We start from the raw sequence: 22,454 nt of genomic DNA, 5'->3' as shown, positions 1-22,454 counted from the left end.
AGTGGATAAATCTGAAAACAACACCCTTGCATTGTCATGTGTACAGCCAATCCATATATTTTGTGAAATGATGATGCCGTCATCCCACATGTCGACCCTAATCAGACACCGCTATGTCACATAACAGCAACAACAACAATAGCGGACTACATGCTTGTGTTCGAGCTGCAGAAGCTATCGAGCCTATTAGCTTTACTAAAATAAAGCGTTATTTCTAAGTTTTACTAAAGTTTGTATACAAGGTTTATGTGCATGCTCGAAGTCTTATTCTCTGTTTTTAATGTATCTCTGTGGCAGAATTACAGTGCCACATACTGGTCTGGCATGTATACTACATCGTTTTGAGTCGGTTTCAGTGGTTTCGTGTGTGTGCAGATATTTCTTGAGACAAGGAAAAAAAAGACTGGATAGGGAAAGCTCTGGCTTCATGTGAATGTGGTCTTAGACTAAATGTCAGCCTGTATGCCTCTACTGTTCAGGCATGAATTTCCTATTCGTAATTCGTTTTACTTTTGGTGTGAAAGGGCCATTACATTGCCAAAACCTTTTTTTTTTTTTTTTTGTAATTAAAAAACAAACAAGCAAGCCAAGACCAGGTGAGAAAAAGTAATGCAAAAGTAACTTAGCACATTACTTTACATACAAAATAAGTAATTATTTTTAGAATGTTTGTAAAGGATTAAAAAAAAAAACAGGATTAAAAAACCAAATAACCAACATGGAAAAATTACGTCAGATAGAGATTCTGAATTTCGGTTTCGATTACTTTACAATTAATCGTCCAGCTCTAGAGATTGGCATGGTAATAGATATGGCAATGTTAATGTATTTGGTCTTGGCGGAATATATATCTGCTTCCTGCTGCAGAGCAAGTACCGAGACTGGCTACTACCAATACATTCACATTGCTATGAGCATGTAAGACATGCTGCTGCTGCACACGTCATATACTTGAATTAACCCCATAGCAGATCTATACAGGTGGAGATGGGGAATGTGGAGGGTTTTCTGAAAGTGTGCTACATAATGCTAACAGCAACACTACTGGTATTTGTTTGAATGTTGAACCGCAGCTACCAATTGAGTTAAAGACCTATAAGCCTGCTCCATCTAGAGTTTCATGCCAGAATTAGGTAAATAATCATCATTTAATTTAATTTTTAATTTGGTTAAAAAGAAAGCTGATTATATATGGAATAATCAGTTCCAAAACAACATTTCGTTTTTCGGAAGAAATGTGTTTTGAAATTGGTGGAGAACTCAAAAGGCTCCATAACACCTGTAAGGAAAAGGAGGAAGGAAAAAGAAACACAGGCAAACTCCAATGCAAACGAGTCACCTTCCAAGTGAGTAAATGACTGACTATAAGGAGCAGATGAGAGACATACAAAAAAACAAATGGATGCAAAAATTCACTAAAAATAATAATATAAATGTTGTCAGCAAGATGAGTAGGAATGAATGGGAGAGAATATAGTTATAGATCTATAATCTGTTTGTTAAGAATCACCTCTGAGACCAGATGGTTGTCCTCTACCTGAAAGTGAATAATGAACATTAGCTTTTTTTTTTTTTTTTTACACACTTTCCCACACTTTTCCAAATCGTTCATCAATTAAAATTATTTTTAAAAATCATATTATAGATGCACAAACGTCTGTAAAAAACAACCCATCATTGGACAGATTAATATTTCACACTCTACACAAACTCTCACAATGACAAATATCTAGTCATTAAAATATTTTAGAAGCAGAACATAACTATAATAAATATATACACTAAAAGAATTTCTGTTACTATTCTGTAACTTTTTTCTATTTTTTCAGGCATGGAAACTATAATTTCCCTGATATTTCCGTTTTCCATGACCATGGGGACCATGAAAAGAAAAGAAAAAATAGCCTGGATACATGTAATACATTGACAAAATTAAAATAAAGCAATTCTTGTTTTTGGATGAATGACTTCCACTGATTGGCAGAGCAAATACTGTGCTCTAAAGACAACTGTACCTCCACCTTGTGATACACACGTGTTTCTCTATTCCCCCTCTTTAGGCAAGAGCAACACTTTTATTTGGGTTATTCCCAAAGGAAACATGCTGCAATCCAATATAAACCTTTCTTTATCATTTCTATGAATCATGTCACAGCCTAACATAAATCTTTGTGATGTGTAAAGACTAGTGTTATTGTTGTTAAAATTGCAAAATGCTTCTTATGAGACTAAAAGTATAGATATCAGTCTTACCTTGTCCTCTTCTCCTTCTTCCTGTGAATCATAGAAGAAAAGAAAAGGTTTATTCAAAATAGTAATGAATATAATTACAAAAGGTTTAAACATTGCTTAGTTTTATTGCTATTACAATTACTTTGAATAGTACTACTGGATGTTTGTAATAGTTGTTAGGTAACAAGTGCCTTTGAGATGACGACAGCTCTGGCTGCTAGGCCTCACAGTGCTGCTAGACAGGCCACCTCCGCCTTGTATGCGATGGCCGTCCTGCAGGCCAAAACACTCATAGTGCACAAGGGTAGTTCTGAGCCAGGGTTGAACTGTGCACGGTGACTGACCTCACTCTCCGGGCAACAAAAGTCATTGCGCAGGCTTTCAGCCAGATCTCGCAAGATGGCCTCTTCGGCAACACTGTCGAGGACTTGCCCAGTAGTTCTCAGCAGTCCTGAAGCCGACATCTCTGCCACCCGGCCTATGCGGGTTAGTCTGCTCGTCGCCAAGGGCACCCCCCAGTTGTGACGTCAAGCGTGACGCAGGAAGGTGACGCAGCCCGTCCCCAGGCCACCGCTAAAACCTCCAAACTAGGGGTGGGAATCGGAGGGTACCTCACGATACGATACGATCACGATAAATGGCTCACGATAACGGTAATATCGCGATAATCGATATATCGCTAGACAATCCTATAATGATACATCGCGATACTGGTCTTAATATGAAAACAAAATGCACCTGAAAAGGTTAGTGCAGGTTAACGGATAAATCTGATCTTATATGTACATTTAATAGAGTTCACGTCACCGAAAGCAAGAAATATGAGGTGCATTTTATTGACCATCAGTTAATTTCAAAATCAAAGACTGCAATAGGAGAGAGCGGCAACAGCACTGGTATAAGGTCTCATTACTTTTAATGAAGATAAGCGTGTGTTATGCGTCTGCGACTTACTTTCACTTCCATATGCGGCAGTTTGTGTGTCAGCTTGCTGAAGAGATCTGCGGCGATGTGTGATGCAGTAGCGTTGTCTTATCTGACTCTCACATGTTTCAGTTTTAGTATTTTTGGGAGAAGTAAAATTTACATATGTAGTTTCAAAAACCAGATGTATTTAGACTGAGCATAGACAGTTTTGACTGGAATGCGTCCCAGACCATCTCCTGAAGTGGTTTGAGCGATTGGATTTAAATCCGTCTCAAATGCGTTTTTAGGCATTTAGACCTGGTCTTTTCACGATCAGATAGCTATCCGATCAGAGAAAATGCATGAAGTCACCAGGTGCAAACAGACCCTTGACGTTCTTCAAGCGCTTAGATATACACGGGAGCGTTCGAAAGCAGGCGTCTATCAGAGGATCCCTAATATATGCTTTCGAATGCTCCCGTGTATATCAAAGCGCTCGGTGAAGAACGTCAAAGATGTCTACGACTGTCACATCAATGGTATAAAAGTGCGTCAAGACTTTGAACTTAAACGTGGCTGGGGCATCTATTTTACTCACACTGCTGTCCGCCATCCTGTTAATAACCTCTTTTTCTTAGGCTAGTTAACTTAAGTTCACGTTTCCCTCATTCATGTGTCGAGCGCCGCCTTGAAGTAGGACGTTATGAGCAAAGAAATCTATATATATAGCGCTTTATTTTTTTTAATTAAAATATCGATATTTGGCGCAGCGATACGATTCTCGTATCGCACAGAGAAGGATGACGATATATCGCCATATCGATATTTTGTCCCACCCCTACTCCAAACGGTCAAAGAGGTGGCCCCGAGACGGGTGACCTGGAGACTCCTCTTTCTCAGGAGCTGGTGAACCGCTCCTTCCCCCTGAGGAGGGCTAGGTGGAGAATCTTACTTCATTTTGGCTCTGTTCTGCCATTGACCCAGCAGCCAGTGGTACAAAAATTCTCAAGAAAGAGCAGTTTCCTCACTCTCCAGGTCATGCAGGGCGTGCATTGGCAGTGAGCAACACTGTGAGCCCCCCTTCTTTCACCACAGACGGGGAGTTGCATTCGAGGATGCGCTGGCTCATTCAGACAGTCAGACTTAGCTATGCGATTCAGTTCGCCAGGCATTCCCCCAGGTTCAGCTGTGTCCTATTTACCTCTGTGGCAAATAAAGATGCCCCTGTCCTGTGTGGAGAGATTGCAATCCTGCTGTTGAAGGATGCAATAGAGCCTGTCCCTACAGCTGAAATGAAGTCAAGATTTTACAGCAAATAAGGCAGTGGGTTACGGCCAATCTTGAATCTTGAATCGGGCCCTTCACAAGCTCCCATTCAAGATGCTCACACAGAAACACATTCTTATGTGCGTTCGCCCCCAGGAATGGTTTGCAGCGATTGACCTGAAGGATGCATACATTCATGCCTCAATTTTCTCATGTCTCACGGCACGCTATGTGTAACCATCACACCGAGCTATCGCCAAACATTCAGACCCTGGTGAGACTTTGTTTTCTACAGTCCAGGCATCGGGACCTCAACTGCAGTGGCATACCATTTGACTGAACTTGCTGGCAGTGCTGTTTGCCCTGCACCAGTTTCACCCATTACTTCAGAGCAAGCACGTGTTGGTCCGCACGGACAACAATGTGACTGTTGTGTACATTAACCGCCAAGGCGGGGTATGCTCACGTTGCATGTCACAACTCGCCTGCCATCTCCTCCCCTGGAGTCAGCAGCAGCTCAAGTCGCTTTCCGCCATTCACAAACCCAGGCGAGCTCAATCGTGCATTCCCCTCTAGCAGGGGATATGAGTGCCTACTTTGCTCTTCCCCGCTGAATCAAGTTCCTCCAGCATCCTTCGGCAGTCAGACGTGGCGGAGGCATCTGAATCCGACACCAGGCCCAGTACTCGTGTGCATGCCCGGTCGGTCAGCCCTTGTACTGAATGTCCATATGCTGTGATTCCCCTTTGGTAATCCCATATGTTACCCATGGTACAGTTTCCCTGTCAGAAAAAAACGTGTCTTTCCCTGGGCAGTTCTGCTCTGCCCTGTCTCTGCATCTGGTAGTAGTTCCTCCATGGCTAGGTAGGACCAACCGCAGAGATCTTCCATATGTAGCACTGTCCCACGGGTCAGTCCATATGTTTATCCACACATCACCTCCCTTTGAGAATATGGGAATTGACATCCAAAGCACTCTTCCCAATGAAATACTATGATAAGAGGAACATCATCTACGACCATCTCAAGGTAAACCCTGTCCCTTCCATCACATTAGTTTGGAGGACTAGCTTCCTTAGGCTTGCGTGGGGCACAGGTTACGACTGTGTAGGGGGCAGTTGAGATCTATCTATCTATCTATCTATCTATCTATCTATCTATCTATCTATCTATCTATCTATCTATCTATCTATCTATCCTGGTTAAAATGTTATACAATGATTAAGACATGCAGAATTGATTAAGAACTTTTTTCTTACCTGCTCTTCCTCCTCAGCTGCTTTTCTCTAACAAAAACAAAATTAATAAATATTAAAATGAGCAAATAAAAACATATTTACTGAATGAACAATCTTCATTGAAACAATAGTCACACTGTCAACCGGAAACACTAATAGGAATCAAACTAGAAGAGAGGAGATGATAAAGCAGGACATTAGATGTTAATTTCAGTTGCAGAGGAGAGATTACAGAACCTGCATTAAAAAAAACCTTGAGGTTAATAGATGAAGCAAAGATATTATGAATTATATGGAAGAAGAATGAGCAACTATGGGAAAGCAGATGATGTTTGAGGAGGAATGAGGGTTAATTAGGAGTTTTGATCAGTCAGTTACACTCTCTTCATCTTCCTCTGCGGGTTCCTCCTCTTCCTCATCCGCTTCTTGAGCGTCTGTCTGTACGATCTTGCCCGGATCATCGTCCTCCAGTTCTGCTGTGTGTGCATCTCCATTCTGTTCAGCCTCCTTGATTTCCTTTTTCTAGAAGAACAAACAATGCATCCCAGGAAAGGGGAAATTAAAACTGTTATGACACTACAGGAGCTTCTAAGGCACTAAAAACTTGGCACCACGGAATCCTGGGTAGTTTTACAACAGGTCCCTCAGGATGAAGACAAGCATGAATAAATGAACTGGGTTTTCAGAAGAACAATCGCCAATGGAATTTGAGAAACAGTACTAAGAAAGAAAAGAAGGTTTGTTTGTTAGACAATGTTGCCAAACAAAATGGACATAATAAGTTTTCAGTGTTGAATAATCCTCAAAAGAACATCTATATTTTTCAAGACAAAACAACATTGGAAGAAAAACATTTTCCTCAAACAAACATTAGGGTTGCAATAAGTCAAAAGAGATGTAATTACATAGCTGTAAATACAAAATGAGTTTATAAGTACATGTTATTACATAGGCACATAATCAGTCATTTCTATGTAACTTTGAAATTATTGTGAACATAAACATCAGTCAGAAGATTTCTGCATTGTAACTTTCTGCATTGTAAGCATGCCTTATTAAATGTGATTAATAACACTACACAAATGCAAGTGGATTAAGAGGAACAGCATGCGAAAATGTGGAAATGTTTATACATGGCTATGTTTTGGAATGGCATACTAATATTGCACTGCATGCTGATTTTAACTTAACACTTTCCAATAATGTTTCATTCGTTAACATTAGTAAACTACATTAACATACTTTTATCATACAGTAAACATACTTTTGCATTTTTGTGTGAAAAAGTCTTAAATTATGGCAGTCTGATCAAAAAAAAGTTGAAAATCAAGGCTTTAATTACTACACTGTGGAATACAATGGACCCTTTTCACAGATTGTGAGGATGCGTTTCCACAGTTATCAACATCACAAATCTAGAAAAGTCTTTAATATTTTAATTTAAAAAAATTACCCAACTATGACCACTTCCACTTCTGCGAACCCCAGAAATGTGAAAAGGGTCCATACACTTAACAAATTCACAAATGTAAGTCATGCAGGAATTTCTTGTACTTAGAACAGTCTACATACTGCTGAAATAGAATGAGTAGTATACTAATCCGAACATGGCCTGGGTATTAAAGGTGCTCTAAGCGATCCTGGGTGGAGTAACTTCCTGTTGACGTTCGAAGTGTTGTCAAACAAAAGAGAGGCTAGCTAGACCCTCCCTCCTCCTCCTCCTCCTCCCCCTCCCCTCCGTGCTTCCTGAAACAGTCATGAACTCGCATTTAAAATCTTTCTTGTCGGTTATTGGCTGGAGCATGTTTATTATTTTTCGTGGTCCACACTGCACCAGGTAGTTTTTGTTGCCGTTTTTGGAGCTTGTGGCAACTACAGAGACCACGTTTTTTTTACAGTGTGTTCAGGGGACAGGCAGCTAGCGGATAGTGAGGAGATGTTTGCTCTATGTGATAAAAATGTTTTGGCCTAAAAACGCGTAACATCGCTTAGAGCGCCTTTAAGTTACACTCTCAGAAAAAAATGGTAAAAAAGTTGTCACTGGGATGGTACTCTTTGAAAAGGTTCTAATATGTACAATTTAGACACTAATATGTATGATTTAGGTACTAATACAATACGAATTCCAGAAAAGTTGGGAATTTTTTTAAAATTTGAATAAAATGAAAACTCACACAATGGACAGACGAACCTGGGCGGTATATTTGTTGGACATTATCTCGATGGAATTATCAACTTCTCGTATACATGGATCTAATGTGAAAACTCTTAATTTATGGCATTCATCTTTTAATGTTGTGTCATCTTTTCTAAAATCTTTGTAAATATTATTTTATTGTATTTTATGTATTAATATTACTTAAAGGTCCCGTTCTTCGTGATCCCATGTTTCAAACTTTAGTTAGTGTGTTATGTTGTTGTTAGAGTATAAATAAAATCTGTAAAATTTTAAAGCTCAAAGTTCAATGCCAAGCGAGATATTTTATTTAACAGAAGTCGCCTACATCGAATGGCCAGTTTGGACTACATCCCTCTACTTCCTTCTTTAATGACGTCACTAAAACAGTTTTTTGACTAACCTCCGCCCACAGGAATACACAAAAAAGGGGGCGTGGTCTTGTTGCGCTCCCACGGAGAAGAGCAAGAGTTGCGTTTGTAGAGTGTGTTTGTCGCCATGTCGTCGAAACGCTGTTATTTTCATCCCGCAGTCCAATCACCTTTGTTTGGCCTTCCCAGGGACGCTGTACTTAGAGATCAATGGTTATAATTTATGTTTAACTCGGTTCCCGAAAATTATAATTGTGGTATCCTTACTGCAATAGTTAATGTTGGACTGCAGTGCACATAATGGCCACAAGAGGGGACTATGTTTATTATATATATGGCTGTTTTCCGTATGAGGTACTCTTCTGTGTGAGTGCTAACGTTGTACATTTTCTGTCGCTGCTTGTGGAGATTAAAGAGTTCAGTCTCTCGGGAATTATTGTCTTTTGTGTTCATTCGGCACACCACAATAATCCACATATAAAACTATGTGCAGCACACGTTATGGTAAGAGGCGCGACCTTTCCGGGCAAGGTGCGCTCAAGCTGCTGTCGAATCACAACACAGGAACCGCTGGCACAATCAGAACTCGTTACGTATTTCTGAAGGAGGGACTTCATAGAACAAGGAAGTTATCAGCCCGTTTTTATGACAGTGGAAACAGCGGTATACAGATAAGTAAATTATGTGAAAAATACTGTTTTTTTTACATGCAAAACATGAACACATGTTATATTGCACACTATAAACACAATCAAAGCTTCAAAAAAACACGAAAAACGGGACCTTTAATTCTTAAAACTTCTCTACCCTTAAGTCTACCAAGGGGTGGGATGGGTTGGGATGGGTTCTAAATTTGCACAGTTGCTTTTTGTTTTATACTGCTGTTCACAGAATAAAATTCAATAAACAGTTGTTAACAAAAAATAAAATGAAAACTAAAAGACTTTTTAAATCACACGAGCCAATATTTTATTCACAATAGAATATAGATAACATAACAAATGTTTAAACTGAGAAATTTTACGCTTTTATCCACTAAATGAGCTCATTTCAAATTTGATGCCTGCTACAGGTCTCAAAAAAGTTGGCACGGGGGCAACAAATGGCTTAAAAAAGCAAGAAATGTTGAAAGGATTCAGCTGGGAGAACATCAAGCAACTAATTAATTTAATTGATTTCAGGTCTGTAACATGATTAGCTATAATAGGGATGTCTTAGAGAGGCACAGTCTCTCAGAAGTAAAGATGGGCAGAGGCTCTCCAATCTGTGAAAAAGTGCGTAAAAAGATTGTGGAAAACAATGTTCCTCAACGTCAAATTGCAAAGGCTTTGCTAATCTCATCATCTACAGTGCGTAACATCATCAAAAGATTCAGAGAAACTGGAGAAATCTCTGTGCGTAAGGGACAAGGCTGAAGACCTTTATTGGATGCCCGTGATCTTCAGGCCCTCAGACGACACTGCATCACTCATCGGCATGATTGTGTTAATGACATTACTAAATGGGCTCAGGAATACTTCCAGAAACCACTGTCGGTAAACACAATCCGCCGTGCCATCTGCAGATGCCAACTAAAGCTCTATCATGCAAAAAGGAAGCCATATGTGAACATGGTCCAGAAGCGCCGTCGTGTCCTGTGGGCCGAGGCTCATTTAAAATGGACTGTTTCAAAGTGGAAAAGTGTCCAAATTTGACATTCTTGTTGGAAATCACAGATGCCGTGTCCTCTGAGCTAAAGAGGAGGGAGACCTTCCAGCGTGTTATCAGCGTTCAGCTCAAAAGCCAGCATCTCTGATGGTATGGGGGTGCATAAGTGCATACGATATGGGCAGCGTACATGTTTTGGAAGGCACTATGAATGCTGAAAGGTATATAAAGGTTTTAGAGCAACATATGCTCCCCTCCAGACAACATCTATTTCAGGGAAGGCCTTGTGTATTTCAGCAGGACAATGCAAAACCACATACTGCAGCTATTACAATAGCATGGCTTCATCGTAGAAGAGTCGGGGTGCTGAATTGGCTGCAGTCCAGATCTTTCACCTATAGAGAAAAGTCCCAACTATTTTGAGACCTGTAGCAGGCGTCAAATTTGAAATGAGCTCATTTTGTGCATAAAATTGTAAAATTTCTCCGTTTAAACATTTGTTATGTTATCTATGTTCTATTGTAAATACAATATTGGCTCATGTGATTTGAAAGTCTTTTAGTTTTCATTTTATTCAAATTTACAAAACGTCCCAACTTTTCCGGAATTTGGGTTGTATGTACATTTTAGGTGCTAATATGCACACTTTAGCAATAATTAGGGTACAAAAGTGTACCTTTTGAAAGGGTAATGACCCAGTGACGGCTTTTGTACCTTTTTTTTCTGACAGTGTAGGTTGTGATAGACTAGTGAACAAAAACCTAGTAGACGAAGAGCATACAAATAAAGACGTCTCTGGAAATGCACTGTAAGTGAATTTTGTTTAAATATATATAAAACAAAGAGTAAAAGAAATTCAATTGGGTATTACTGTTGTGTCATCACCAAGAGGTTCCTCTGTGCCACATCCGTTATGAAGCTTTTGTGAATTTTCAGCTTGTTGTGCCTCCTGCACCAAGAGAGATTTTTTATTAAAGCACTGGCAAATCAATTCAATCACTGACAGCAAGGGAAAATTCACCAAAAATCCTAAAAAGAAGAGAGGAAGAAGACAGAATTCTACAGTGATAACACTTTCATGATTAAATGTCATTCTACAGACGTTTATCCATCCACCAATAAAGATTCCTCTGGTAATGTTTGTGGTTGTTTCAGAGGATTCAGAGAGGCCTGGGATATCTTTACTAGCTTTTGCACTTCAAGTGATTTGATTCGATTTTTAAAGAGAATTTAATGTATTACTAATTTTATGGATTAAAACATTAGATTTGGGTGTATTATTGCTATTATTATTACTGTCTCAACAAAAAGAAAAATATCTTTCTCTTTTGTCCCTACAAACATCTCATTCAAACATCTGAAGATATTTGAGGGCTAAAACAGTACCAAAGCGGTGTTTTGGTGGTTGGCAGATATTGTACATGACTGGAAACAAGTGAAAAATATTTGGTTGTTGTTTGGCCCAGTTGTTAAGACATTATTACTGGTATCACTTTAAGATATTGCAGTCTAAAGGATAATTCACACTGCACCGACAGATGCCAGATTACAGTATGTCATTTCTCAGTCATTCCAACACCGAGAAACGCCAATTCAACATGGTCGATTGGCGAAAACAAGAGCATTGATGCTGACAGGTGTAACATACTGATTCGACAAAACTCGGCAAACTGTCTGTTGCCGTCAGTCGGTGCTTTGTGAATTGGCCTTAAGATGGTTTCTATCAATCAAGAAAAGGAAGCGCACAGAAAGAAACAAAAAATGCAACCTTAGATCCTGGTGGAGGTGTCAGACCCAGAAATTCATAGACTGTGTTGTCCTCTTTGGCTTCAAAGAATGTGTCGTAGTCCTGCAATTTAGGATAAGAAACTATCATTAGCATTTTATAGCAAATAATTGTATCAATTAATGTGTGATTTCTGTGGGATTCAAAAGGAGCTATCAAGCGGAGTGTCCAGACTGGTCGAAATAAGTTTATTTAAAATCTTATGAAGCCATACAATAACTTTTAGAGAGAGCGGATCTAAATTTTGAATCATTATTCCAACACAATCTCACAGCAATTCATAACTATTTCATATTCATAACTCAGACTGGTAACCCAAATGTTGCAGGTTCAATTCTTAATACCGGCAGGAAATGACTGAGGTGCCCTTGAGCAAGACACCAAACCCCCAATCGCTCTCCAGGGGCCACAACAAAATGGCTGCCCACTGCAACGCATTACTAAAACGAATTAGCATACTGTTTTTTTCCTGCATGTCATGTGCGGGGCTCCGCATTTAATTAAGGTCTTTGTCAATTTTAAGTTCCTCAAAAATCACAAAATAAACTGCAAACAATTACACTTCAAAAACAAAACAAACAAGAACAATAAACAGCAAAAACAACAGAATCAAATGAGTTTAATTTATAACGTAAAACAAAACATGCTCTTAGTACTCTTAACCACAGACATTTTACAGCCCCATGGGAAATTCCCAAGGGATCCTATGGTTTGAAAATGGTAAATATCTTCCAAGTTTTAGGATTACTAACTGTACAGTTCCTTTGAATATGTTTTGGGGTCTTTTTCTGTGGAATTTAAATATAAATATGCGGATAAAACAACATGTAAAAAGGTTTACTCATGAGGTCTTGACCACATTGTAAACTTTTGGAAGGGCAGTTTTATGGGAGCCTCTGTTGAAGCAGGTTCTTACCCCACAATACATCTCCTCATTGAAAATCTGTGGAGGCAGAGGAATTCCATTGGTTGGCTTCTTTTCTCCAGGGACATTTTCCCTCATCCACTGCCGGTTATCCTCATTTGAAGCGATGTCAAGCTGTGCGTAATCGATTTTAAGTGCCTCAAGAAACCCGACAACATCTTGTTGTTTCTTTTTGATCTGGGGTATTAGTAATAACAGATTATTGACGTGAATCCAAAGATATTTCGAAAAAACAAAACATTAAAATTTTTCCAAATTCAAAACATACATCACACATTCCAGATAGCAGTATGTAAAAATGCATTTGAAATGTAAATACAGTAATGATGTCAGATGATAATACTATGTTTCTTTGACTTTAACCATAATACATTTAAAAAACACACACACAAAAATCCAGAAGGAACTCTTTCTAATACCTCAACTGGACCCATAAACATTGCACAAAATGCGTTGCCAAAATTGTGAGAGTGACCAACACACACGTCATAATTTCAGAGTATTTCACCTACGGTTTTGTTTCCAATTTTTTACTCAATTAAAATCCAAGGGGAAACCTGTAACACTTTTTAGGAGATGGGTATAACACATTATGGTTTAAACAAGTGTAACTCTTTTTTTTTTTACCTCTTTTATTTATTTATTTATTTATTTATCGATATCTATCTCAAACTTTTGTCTGCTACAAATTAAAGGCTAAACTGTCTCTCCCCAAACTGTAGTAGAAAAAGTGCATTAATTACTGCAAAATATGATGAGTTTTTGGCATTTATAATGTTAGTACATAGATAAAGACACCTCATGAGGGGGAAAAAACTTATTCTGGTCTATATGTGTAAAAATATCAATATTTGGGGCAAGTTGCATAAACACTAGTTACTAGAAGCTAGTTATTTGAATTTATAAAGTTTTAAATATGGATATTTTTCTTACAAAAACCCATCACTTAGCTTCAACTGGCCTTTATGAACCCCCTGGAGCCGTTTGGATTACTTTTATGATGGATGGATGCATGCATTTTTTTTGTTGTTGTTGTTCAAAATGTGCCCCCCCTTCACAACCATCATAAACCTTGGAGCACTAAGGATATTTTTTAAATATATCTCAGATTGTGTTCATCAGAAAGAAAAAAGCTATATACACCTAGGATGGCTTGAGGGTGAGTAAATCATGGGATAATTTTCATTTTTGGGTGAACTATCCCTTTAAGACTGTGTCTTATGAACAAGTCTGACCAAGTAGCAGTTAGTAAAATGCAAATCAGTCTTACTTTTCAAATTCAAATGAGACCAATCTACATATTTATGCTGGGTTGCCAAGTCTGCGGTTTTTCAGTTTTGATTTTCAGATATTGCATGAATTATATTTGACTGAAATGCTTGTATTGAAATATTTTATATTCTACCAATGATAAAACTGTGCTAGATTTTAAAGAATTAGTTGACTTCAAAATTAAAATTTCCTGATAATTTACTCACCTCCATGTCATCCAAGATGTTCATGTCTTTCTTTCTACAGTGGAAAAGAAATGAAGGTTTTTGAGGAAAACATTCCAGGATTTTTCTCCATATAGTGGACTTCACAGGGGTTCAACGGGTTGAAGGTCCAAATGTCAGTTTCAGTGCAGCTTCAAAGAGCTCGACATGATCCCAGACGAGGAATAAGAGTCTAATCTAGAGAAACCATCGGCCATTTTCTAAAAAAAACAAACAAATTCTATATGTTTTAACCACAAATGCTTGTCTTGCACTGCTCTGAGATGCGTCACACATGACGTAATCATGTTAGAAAGGTCACGTGTGACGTAGGCAGAAGTACCGCAGTAGGTGAAAAACTCAATCTAATTTTCTCCTCCAACTTCAAAATCGTACGACATTATTGTTTTACCTTTTTTCGTAAAGGCCATTTGACTTAATCTTTGACGTTCACTTTGTAGACACTGGATCGGTACTTCTGCCTACGTCACGCGTGATCTTTCCAGCGCGATTACGTAATGCGTGGAGCATCACAGAGCCGTGCAAGATGAGCATTTGTGGTTAAAACGTATATAATTTGTTTGTTTTTTTTAGAAAATGAGCAATGGTTTCTCTAGATAAGACTCTTATTCCTTGTCTGGGATCATGTAGAGCTGCACTGAAACTGACATTTGGACCTTCAACCCGTTGAACCCCAGTGAAGTCCACTATATGGAGAAAAATCCTGGAATGTTTTCCTCAAAAACCTTCATTTCTTTTTGACTGAAGAGAGAAAGACATGAACATCTTGAATGACGTGGAGTAAATTATCAGGAAATGAACTAATCCTTTAAGTTTTTTGAGGGAGGGCCAGTGGTAATGTGTTTATGATCACTATGATACAGTGGTTTTCAATTTGCATAACAAATTCAATTCAATTTGCATAACATTGCATAACAATTTGCATAACATAACATTTTAGGCATGGGAATGGCATATTTTGAGTTTTGATATATGGGATATGGTCATTAGGCTACTTTTGGGCTATTTCTTGACTGTCCATTGGGATAGTTTTGTTACGCAGACCTGGCAACCCAGTATTTATGTAACTAACTTTTTTTAAAAAACTGACCTGTCTTAAAGAAAAGAATTAGATGACTAGAATTAGATAACTTTCAAGATATGCAGTTTAACCGATCAATATCTATCGCTCTACCCTAATTATTTTGAATGACAAACACAATAAAAATGCATGCACATTTTATCCTAGTGTTTTCTAGGAGCGTTACAACCATTTAGGTCTCAACTCATTGGACTTGGATGCTAATTACATGGTTCAGGATTAGATTGTACATTTCCCTGGTCTCCCAAAACAAGTTAAAACATGATAGTATCAAAGTAACCTACATTTTTGTGATGAAGTGAAAAGATTAGAAAATTAGCACTGTAAGCTATATCTCTAAAACACACATAAATCAATAAATAAACACGTTGGTCCTGCTGAGTAACTGGAATCAGCTCTTCATGTTTGAAGGAATAGCTGCTGCAGACTGGAATGTGATCTCAGAGATATTTAAGGAAACTGGCCGAGCTGCATGTGTTATTAGGTCACTCGGGATTATTTAAACATGCTTAAGTTAAAACTTTTTTTATTTTTACAGTTTAAAAGACACCGACGATTATTGCAAATACGCTCTTGATTCATTCCGCAATCTGAATATAAAACAGTCGAAATCAAGCGCTTCAGCTCAGGGACCTGTTGAATGACTGAACAATGAAACACTCGCTATCCAGTTTCTTACCGCTGTCGATCCCGAGGAGGATGCCAGGAAGACTTTAATGACCATTTTGTAGAATTGCGAGATTAAATGATCAGGGAAACGTGTTTAAAGACACCTCTATCCACCCTCTTTGGCTGGAGAGCACACAGAGTCGCTGTGAGAGTCTCGCTCGAGTCTATTTCTGTCCGCAGCGCATCATCATCATTGGCGCGTTTGACCCACTGCTGTCTGAGTGATTGGCAATTTCAGCTGTCTGTCCACATCAGGAGCTGCTAAAGTTAGTGTAACCACGTGCATATATGGACAGAGATGCTGTTTCTCAAGAAAAGTGTCATTTGCATTGAAAAAAAGTGTAACTGAGTCATTCTGCGAAACGGTGCCATTTCAAAATTTTCATTAAGAACAAACTTAAAAAAAAAAAACCTACAACTTAAATGATATGATAATCCTCCAAAAACATATTTTCCTAACTCAGGCACAAAATCTTTGTTGATATTATCCTTTTTATTCAGCCATTCTTGTACCACCCGGTGTATGGTCTGAGAAATGCTTACTTAATACATTACAATTTAACTAAATTAGATTTTAGTCGACTAAATCTACGGACAATATGTATGCCATTGGAGTAACAAGAAATAGATTTTTAAAATCTAATGTTTTCCTAATAAAATGTAATTTTTTTGGAAACCATCAATAGAAAGTCTGTAATTTAATATATATATATATTTTAATTCTTATATCTTTAATCTTGAAATATGAATTTGACTTTCAATGGCCTCATAGTTTGTACTGAAAAAATGAATTCACTTAAAGGTGCCATCGAACCTTTTTTTTACAAGATGTAATATAAGTCTAAGGTGTCTCCTGAATGTGTCTGTGAAGTTTCAGCTCAAAATACCCCATAGAATTTTTTAAATTATTTTTTTTAACTGCCTATTTTGGGGCATCATTAAATATGCGCCGATTCAGGCTGCATAAGGTGCCCTAGAATCAAAAATTGAATTTATCTTGGCATAGTTGAATAACAAGAGTTCAGTACATGGAAATGACATACAGTGAGTCTCAAACTCCATTGTTTCCTCCTTCTTATATAAATCTCATTTGTTTAAAAGACCTCCGAAGAACAGGTGAATCTCAACATAACACCAACTGTTACGTAACAGGGAGCGTGCCCCCGAGCTCGCGACTCTATAATACAGTGCATAAACAAAGTTCACACAGCTAATATAACCCTCAAAATGGATCTTTACAAAATATTCATCATGCATGCATCAGATCATGTAAGTATGGTATTTATTTGGATGTTTACATTTGATTCTGAATGAGTTTGATAGTGCTCTGTGGCTAAAGCTAACATTACACACTGTTGGAGAGATTTATAAAGAATGAAGTTGTGTTTATGAATTATACAGACTGCAAGTGTTTAAAAATGAAAACTTGTCTCCGTAAATACAGTAAGAAACGATGGTAACTTTAACCACATTTAACAGTACATTAGCAACATGCTAACGAAACTTTTAGAAAGACAGTTTACAAATATCGCTAAAAATATCATGATATCATGGATCATGTCAGTTATTATTGCTCCATCTGCCATTTTTCACTATTGTTCTTGCTTGCTTACCTAGTCTGATGATTCAGCTGTGCACAGATCCAGACGTTAATACTGGCTGCCCATGTGTAATGCCTTGAACATGAGCTGGCATATGCAAATATTGGGGGCGTACATATTAATGATCCTGACTGTTACGTAACAGTTGGTGTTATGTTGAGATTCACCTGTTCTTCGGAGAAGAACATTTAACTCAAAATCTATCTACTGTAAAAGAGAGGCTGTGAGAGGAATATTTCCTGATCAGAAATGTAGAAGTGTGTTAAAATCAGTCTCAGACAGTGGACTCAAACACACTGTTTCGGTAGTGACATGAAAATGCAGGACACAAAGTTTCATGATTTAAAAATAAAATATAAAATAAATATATTTTTATCTTCACTTCTTAAAAAAACACAAATATATACAGTACAGTCCAAAAGTTTGGAACCACTAAGATTTTTAATGTTTTTAAAAGAAGTTTCATCTGCTCACCAAGGCTACATTTATTTAATTAAACATACAGTAAAAACAGTAATATTGTGAAATATTATTACAATTTAAAATAACTGTTTTCTATTTGAATATATTTCACAAAGTAATTTATTCCTGTGATCAAAGCTGAATTTTCAGCACCATTACTCCAGTCTTCAGTGTCACATGATCCTTCAGAAATCATTCTAATATGCTGATCTGCTGCTCAAGAAACATTTAATGTGTACAATTGTACAAAATATTTGTGTACAATATTTTTTTTCAGGATTATTTGATGAATAGAGAGTTCAAAAGAACAGTGTTTATCTGAAATCTAATCTTTTGTAACATTATAAATGTCTTTACTGCCACTTTTGATTGATTTAATGCATCCTTGCTGAATAAAAGTATTTATTTCTTTAATTTCTTTTCAAAAAAATAAAAATAAAAATTCTTCATGATCCCAAACTTTTGAACGGTAGTGTATAATGCTACAGAAGCTTTGTATTTCAGATAAATGCTGTTCTTTTGAACTTTCTATTCATCAAGGAATCCTGAAAAAAAAAGTACACAACTGTTTTCAACATTGAAAATAATCATAAATGTAAATCAGCATATTAGAATGATTTCTGATGGATCATGTGACACTGAAGACTAGAGTAACGATGCTGAAAATTCAGCTTTGATCACAGGAATAAATTACTTTGTGAAATATATTCAAATAAAAAACAGTTATTTTAAATTGTAATAATATTTCACAATATTACTGTTTTTACTGTATTTTTAATTAAATAAATGTAGCCTTGGTGAGCAGACGAAACTTCATTTAAAAACATTAAAAATCTTAGTGGTTCCAAACTTTTGGACTGTACTGTATATTGCAAAACTTAGGGTTCAGGACAGCCACCTCCCAACTCAATAAATGATGATTTTATATATTTTAATCTTACTGATATTAAATATTATTCTGGGATTCAATAGATAATAGAAGGATCTTAGTAAACATCTAAAATTTCAATACTTAAATGCTTTTTAAATGTGTTTTTGGTTGTGTGACAGCAGTTTGCACCAATTCTGTAGAATGGCCCATATAGGGGCAGGGCTGTTGGCAGGGGAAACAAGCAGGAATGTTGTAGCGGACCCTGTGGTGAGGGTCCCATGAGGTCTTTTAAAGTATGGGCTGTCTGGGAAAAGAGAGCTTACCCATCAAAGTTTTGTCCTGGCCTCTGTCATGCGGGATCAGAACAGCACAGAAGCCTGGGGTGGGTGCTTTTGATTCTGGACAACAAGAAACTACGTAGCAATGCTCTTAAAATGACCCAGAACACCCTAGCAACACTCCAGAAAACATCCAGAGCATCTCAGCAATAGTTAAGCAAATATCTGCTGGGACAGGCAGAAATATCATACCGAGTTGTGCATAGACAAGATCTGCTCTTTTTTTTTTTTCAGAACATTTGTAGATGTTTATATGCTACATTGCATGTCCTGACACTCTCCCTCTGACCTTAAAACATACAAACGTTCAGAAGTATCTCGTGCCTACACAAAAATGTTCTTGTGCATACACAAAATTAGTTTTTTTTTCTGAAAATGTTAATTTAAGAGCTCTGTTTGTATTGGCCCATAATGTAGCAAGGTTGCAATAAATATTAAAATAACCGTAATAAATATAGAATTCCCCGTTATAAACGTAACGGGTGAACGTGGATTAGCGACATACCTGTACGTGTACAGTGAATATTGTGTCTAATTTTTAACGTATCAGGTTATTTCAAAATGCTTGCTATTAAATCCACTACAAATTTTCCTGTCAGGCACAATAAAGTATATTTCATTTCATTTCAAATGACAGAAGCTGTAACACTAGGTAACAGTTAATATTTAACTGTTGCATGAATTAAATTCATGAGCTTTATTCAGTGTATATCTAGCAATTACTTGCAAATGATCTATATCAACTATAGTTAACATTATAGCTAAAATATTTATCTATTAATGATATTTATCTATTAAGTAGAGTAAATGTACATTTATGCATCATCTAACATTAATATGCACCATAAAGTTGCTTATATTGTTATATCAATCACTGAAATGAAATAACTTGGCACATTAAATAATGTTAATAAGCTACTGAATACATTAAAACCAAAAAGTATATTAAGAAAAGTACATAAAAGACCTCAAATGATCTTTCTGTAATGTTTTTGAGGAAAAAAGTGTATGAGGATTATTGTTATGCTATTGGAAAAGGCCTGCAGGGAAGCACAGTTCAATATTTAATCCTCAGGGTCAAATATTAAAAAGAATTCTGCTTTTGAGAGTAGTTTGAACTATCCACTGGGGTTCCTCAGGGTTCGGTGCTTGGACCTTTCCTCTTCTCGATATACAGGTGCTGGTCATATAATTAGAATATCATCAAAAAGTTGATTTATTTCACTAATTCCATTCAAAAAGTGAAACTTGTATATTATATTCATTCATTACACACAGACTGATATATTTCAAATGTTTATTTCTTTTAATTTTGATGATTATAACTGACAACTAAGGAAAATCCCAAATTTAGTATCTCAGAAAATTAGAATATTACTTAAGACCAAGACAAAGAAAGGATTTTTAGAAATCTTGGCCAACTGAAAAGTATGAACATGAAAAGTATGAGCATGTACAGCACTCAGTACTTAGTTGGGGCTCCTTTTGCCTGAATTACTGCAGCAATGCAGCGTGGCATGGAGTCGATCAGTCTGTGGCACTGCTCAGGTGTTATGAGAGCCCAGGTTGCTCTGATAGTGGCCTTCTGCTCTTCTGCATTGTTGGGTCTGGCATATCACATCTTCCTCTTCACAATACTCCATAGATTTTCTATGGGGTTAAGGTCAGCCGAGTTTGCTGGCCAATTAAGAACAGGGATACCATGGTCCTTAAACCAGGTACTGGTAGCTTTGGCACTGTGTGCAGGTGCCAAGTCCTGTTGGAAAATGAAATCTGCATCTCCATAAAGTTGGTCAGCAGCAGGAAGCATGAAGTGCTCTTAAACTTCCTGGTATACGTCTGCGTTGACCTTGGACCTCAGAAAACACAGTGGACCAACACCAGCAGATGACATGGCACCCCAAACCATCACTGACTGTGGAAACTTTACACTGGACCTCAAGCAACGTGGATTGTGTGCCTCTCCTCTCTTCCTCCAGACTCTTGGACCCTGATTTCCAAAGGAAATGCAAAATTTACTTTCATCAGAGAACATAACTTTGGACCACTCAGCAGCAGTCCAGTCCTTTTTGTCTTAAGCCCAGGCGAGACGCTTCTGACACTGTCTGTTGTTCAAGAGTGGCTTGACACAAGGAATGCGACAGCTGAAACCCATGTCTTGCATACGTCTGTGCGTAGTGGTTCTTGAAGCACTGACTCCAGCTGCAGTCCACTCTTTGTGAATCTCCCACACATTTTTGAATGGGTTTTGTTTCACAATCCTCTCCAGGGTGCAGTTATCCCTATTGCTTGTACACTTTTTTTCTACCACATCTGTTCCTTCCCTTCGCCTCTCTATTAATGTGCTTGGACACAGAGTTCTGTGAACAGCCAGCCTCTTTTGCAATGACCTTTTGTGTCTTGCCCTCCTTTTGCAAGGTGTCAGTGGTCGTGTTTTGGACAACTGTCAAGTCAGCAGTCTTCCCCATGATGGTGTAGCCTAAAGAACTAGACTGAGAGACCATTTAAAGGCCTTTGCAGGTGTTTTGAGTTAATTAGCTGATTAGAGTGTGGCACCAGGTGTCTTCAATATTGAACCTTTTCACAATATTCAAATTTTCTGAGATACTGAATTTGGGATTTTCCTTAGTTGTCAGTTATAATCATCAAAATTAAAAGAAATAAACATTTGAAATATATCAGTCTGTGTGTAATGAATGAATATAATATACAAGTTTCACTTTTTGAATGGAATTAGTGAAATAAATCAACTTTTTGATCATATTCTAATTATATGACCAGCACCTGTACACAACATCGCTAAACACTTAAACACATAAAACATCATCACATTAACTACACGAATGACTATTGTTGAAGTCAACAATAAATTGACCTACTTTGCTGGTCTTGTGATCAATTCATTGGGTGCATTTTATTGCAAAAACTTCTATTACATGTTCAAATGTAATAATTTGCTCTTCCTGATGCTGATGTCACTAAGACCTCATAAGTAGCTACTGAAGCATTATTTTTGCAAACACACATTTGGTCTGGCAGCATTCTTGCATACTTGTACGTCTACTGCCCTCTTTTCATGATCCAAACAATTCCCAATGGATAAAATAAGTCACTCCCTATTTTTTCTCATGTTTTTTTTTCACTGTTTCACTCATAAATATGTCAAATTGCACAAATAAAATCGATCGCAAATCAAAATTGAACCTATTTACTTTCCTAATGCATGTTCTTGGTCTTAATGTGAGTGATTCATCAGTGCACATCATTCCAAAGAATGTCCTATTAACATTTTATCAACATTTAAAAACTCTCTGAAACATTCCAACTATTTTTTATGATCCAAACAATTCCTGATAGATAGTCTTGCTCTAGAATATATCCTTGTTGGA

At 37.4% G+C, this 22,454-nt stretch overlaps 1 protein-coding gene across 10 annotated transcripts in view; it reads right to left on the bottom strand.

Annotated features, from left to right (window-relative positions):
• The window catches only part of sh3bgr (SH3 domain binding glutamate-rich protein), a 28,550-nt gene extending 12,595 nt beyond the window's left edge, over positions 1–15,955 (bottom strand). For 4 of the 10 annotated variants that reach the window (XM_067365159.1, XM_067365160.1, XM_067365164.1 and 1 more), the window contains exons 1-7: positions 15,804–15,955; positions 12,539–12,724; positions 11,605–11,685; positions 10,708–10,785; positions 6,021–6,164; positions 5,664–5,690; positions 2,254–2,274 (exon numbers count right to left, since the gene is read on the bottom strand). In XM_067365159.1, coding sequence (XP_067221260.1) covers positions 2,254–2,274; positions 5,664–5,690; positions 6,021–6,164; positions 10,708–10,785; positions 11,605–11,685; positions 12,539–12,724; positions 15,804–15,848 — 582 coding nt within the window. In that variant the 5' untranslated portion in view covers positions 15,849–15,955. Of the gene's footprint in view, positions 1–1,510; positions 1,538–2,253; positions 2,275–5,663; positions 5,691–6,020; positions 6,165–10,707; positions 10,786–11,604; positions 11,686–12,538; positions 12,725–15,803 lie in introns of all 10 variants that reach the window. The other 6 variants (XM_067365158.1, XM_067365163.1, XM_067365168.1 and 3 more) reach the window with 4 other exon arrangements.
• Positions 15,956–22,454: the final 6,499 nt, after the last annotated feature.

The sequence above is a fragment of the Chanodichthys erythropterus genome, chromosome 17 (assembly GCF_024489055.1).
Source record: "Chanodichthys erythropterus isolate Z2021 chromosome 17, ASM2448905v1, whole genome shotgun sequence".
Classification (NCBI taxonomy): domain Eukaryota; kingdom Metazoa; phylum Chordata; class Actinopteri; order Cypriniformes; family Xenocyprididae; genus Chanodichthys; species Chanodichthys erythropterus.
This window is presented reverse-complemented; position numbering and strand designations above follow the sequence as displayed.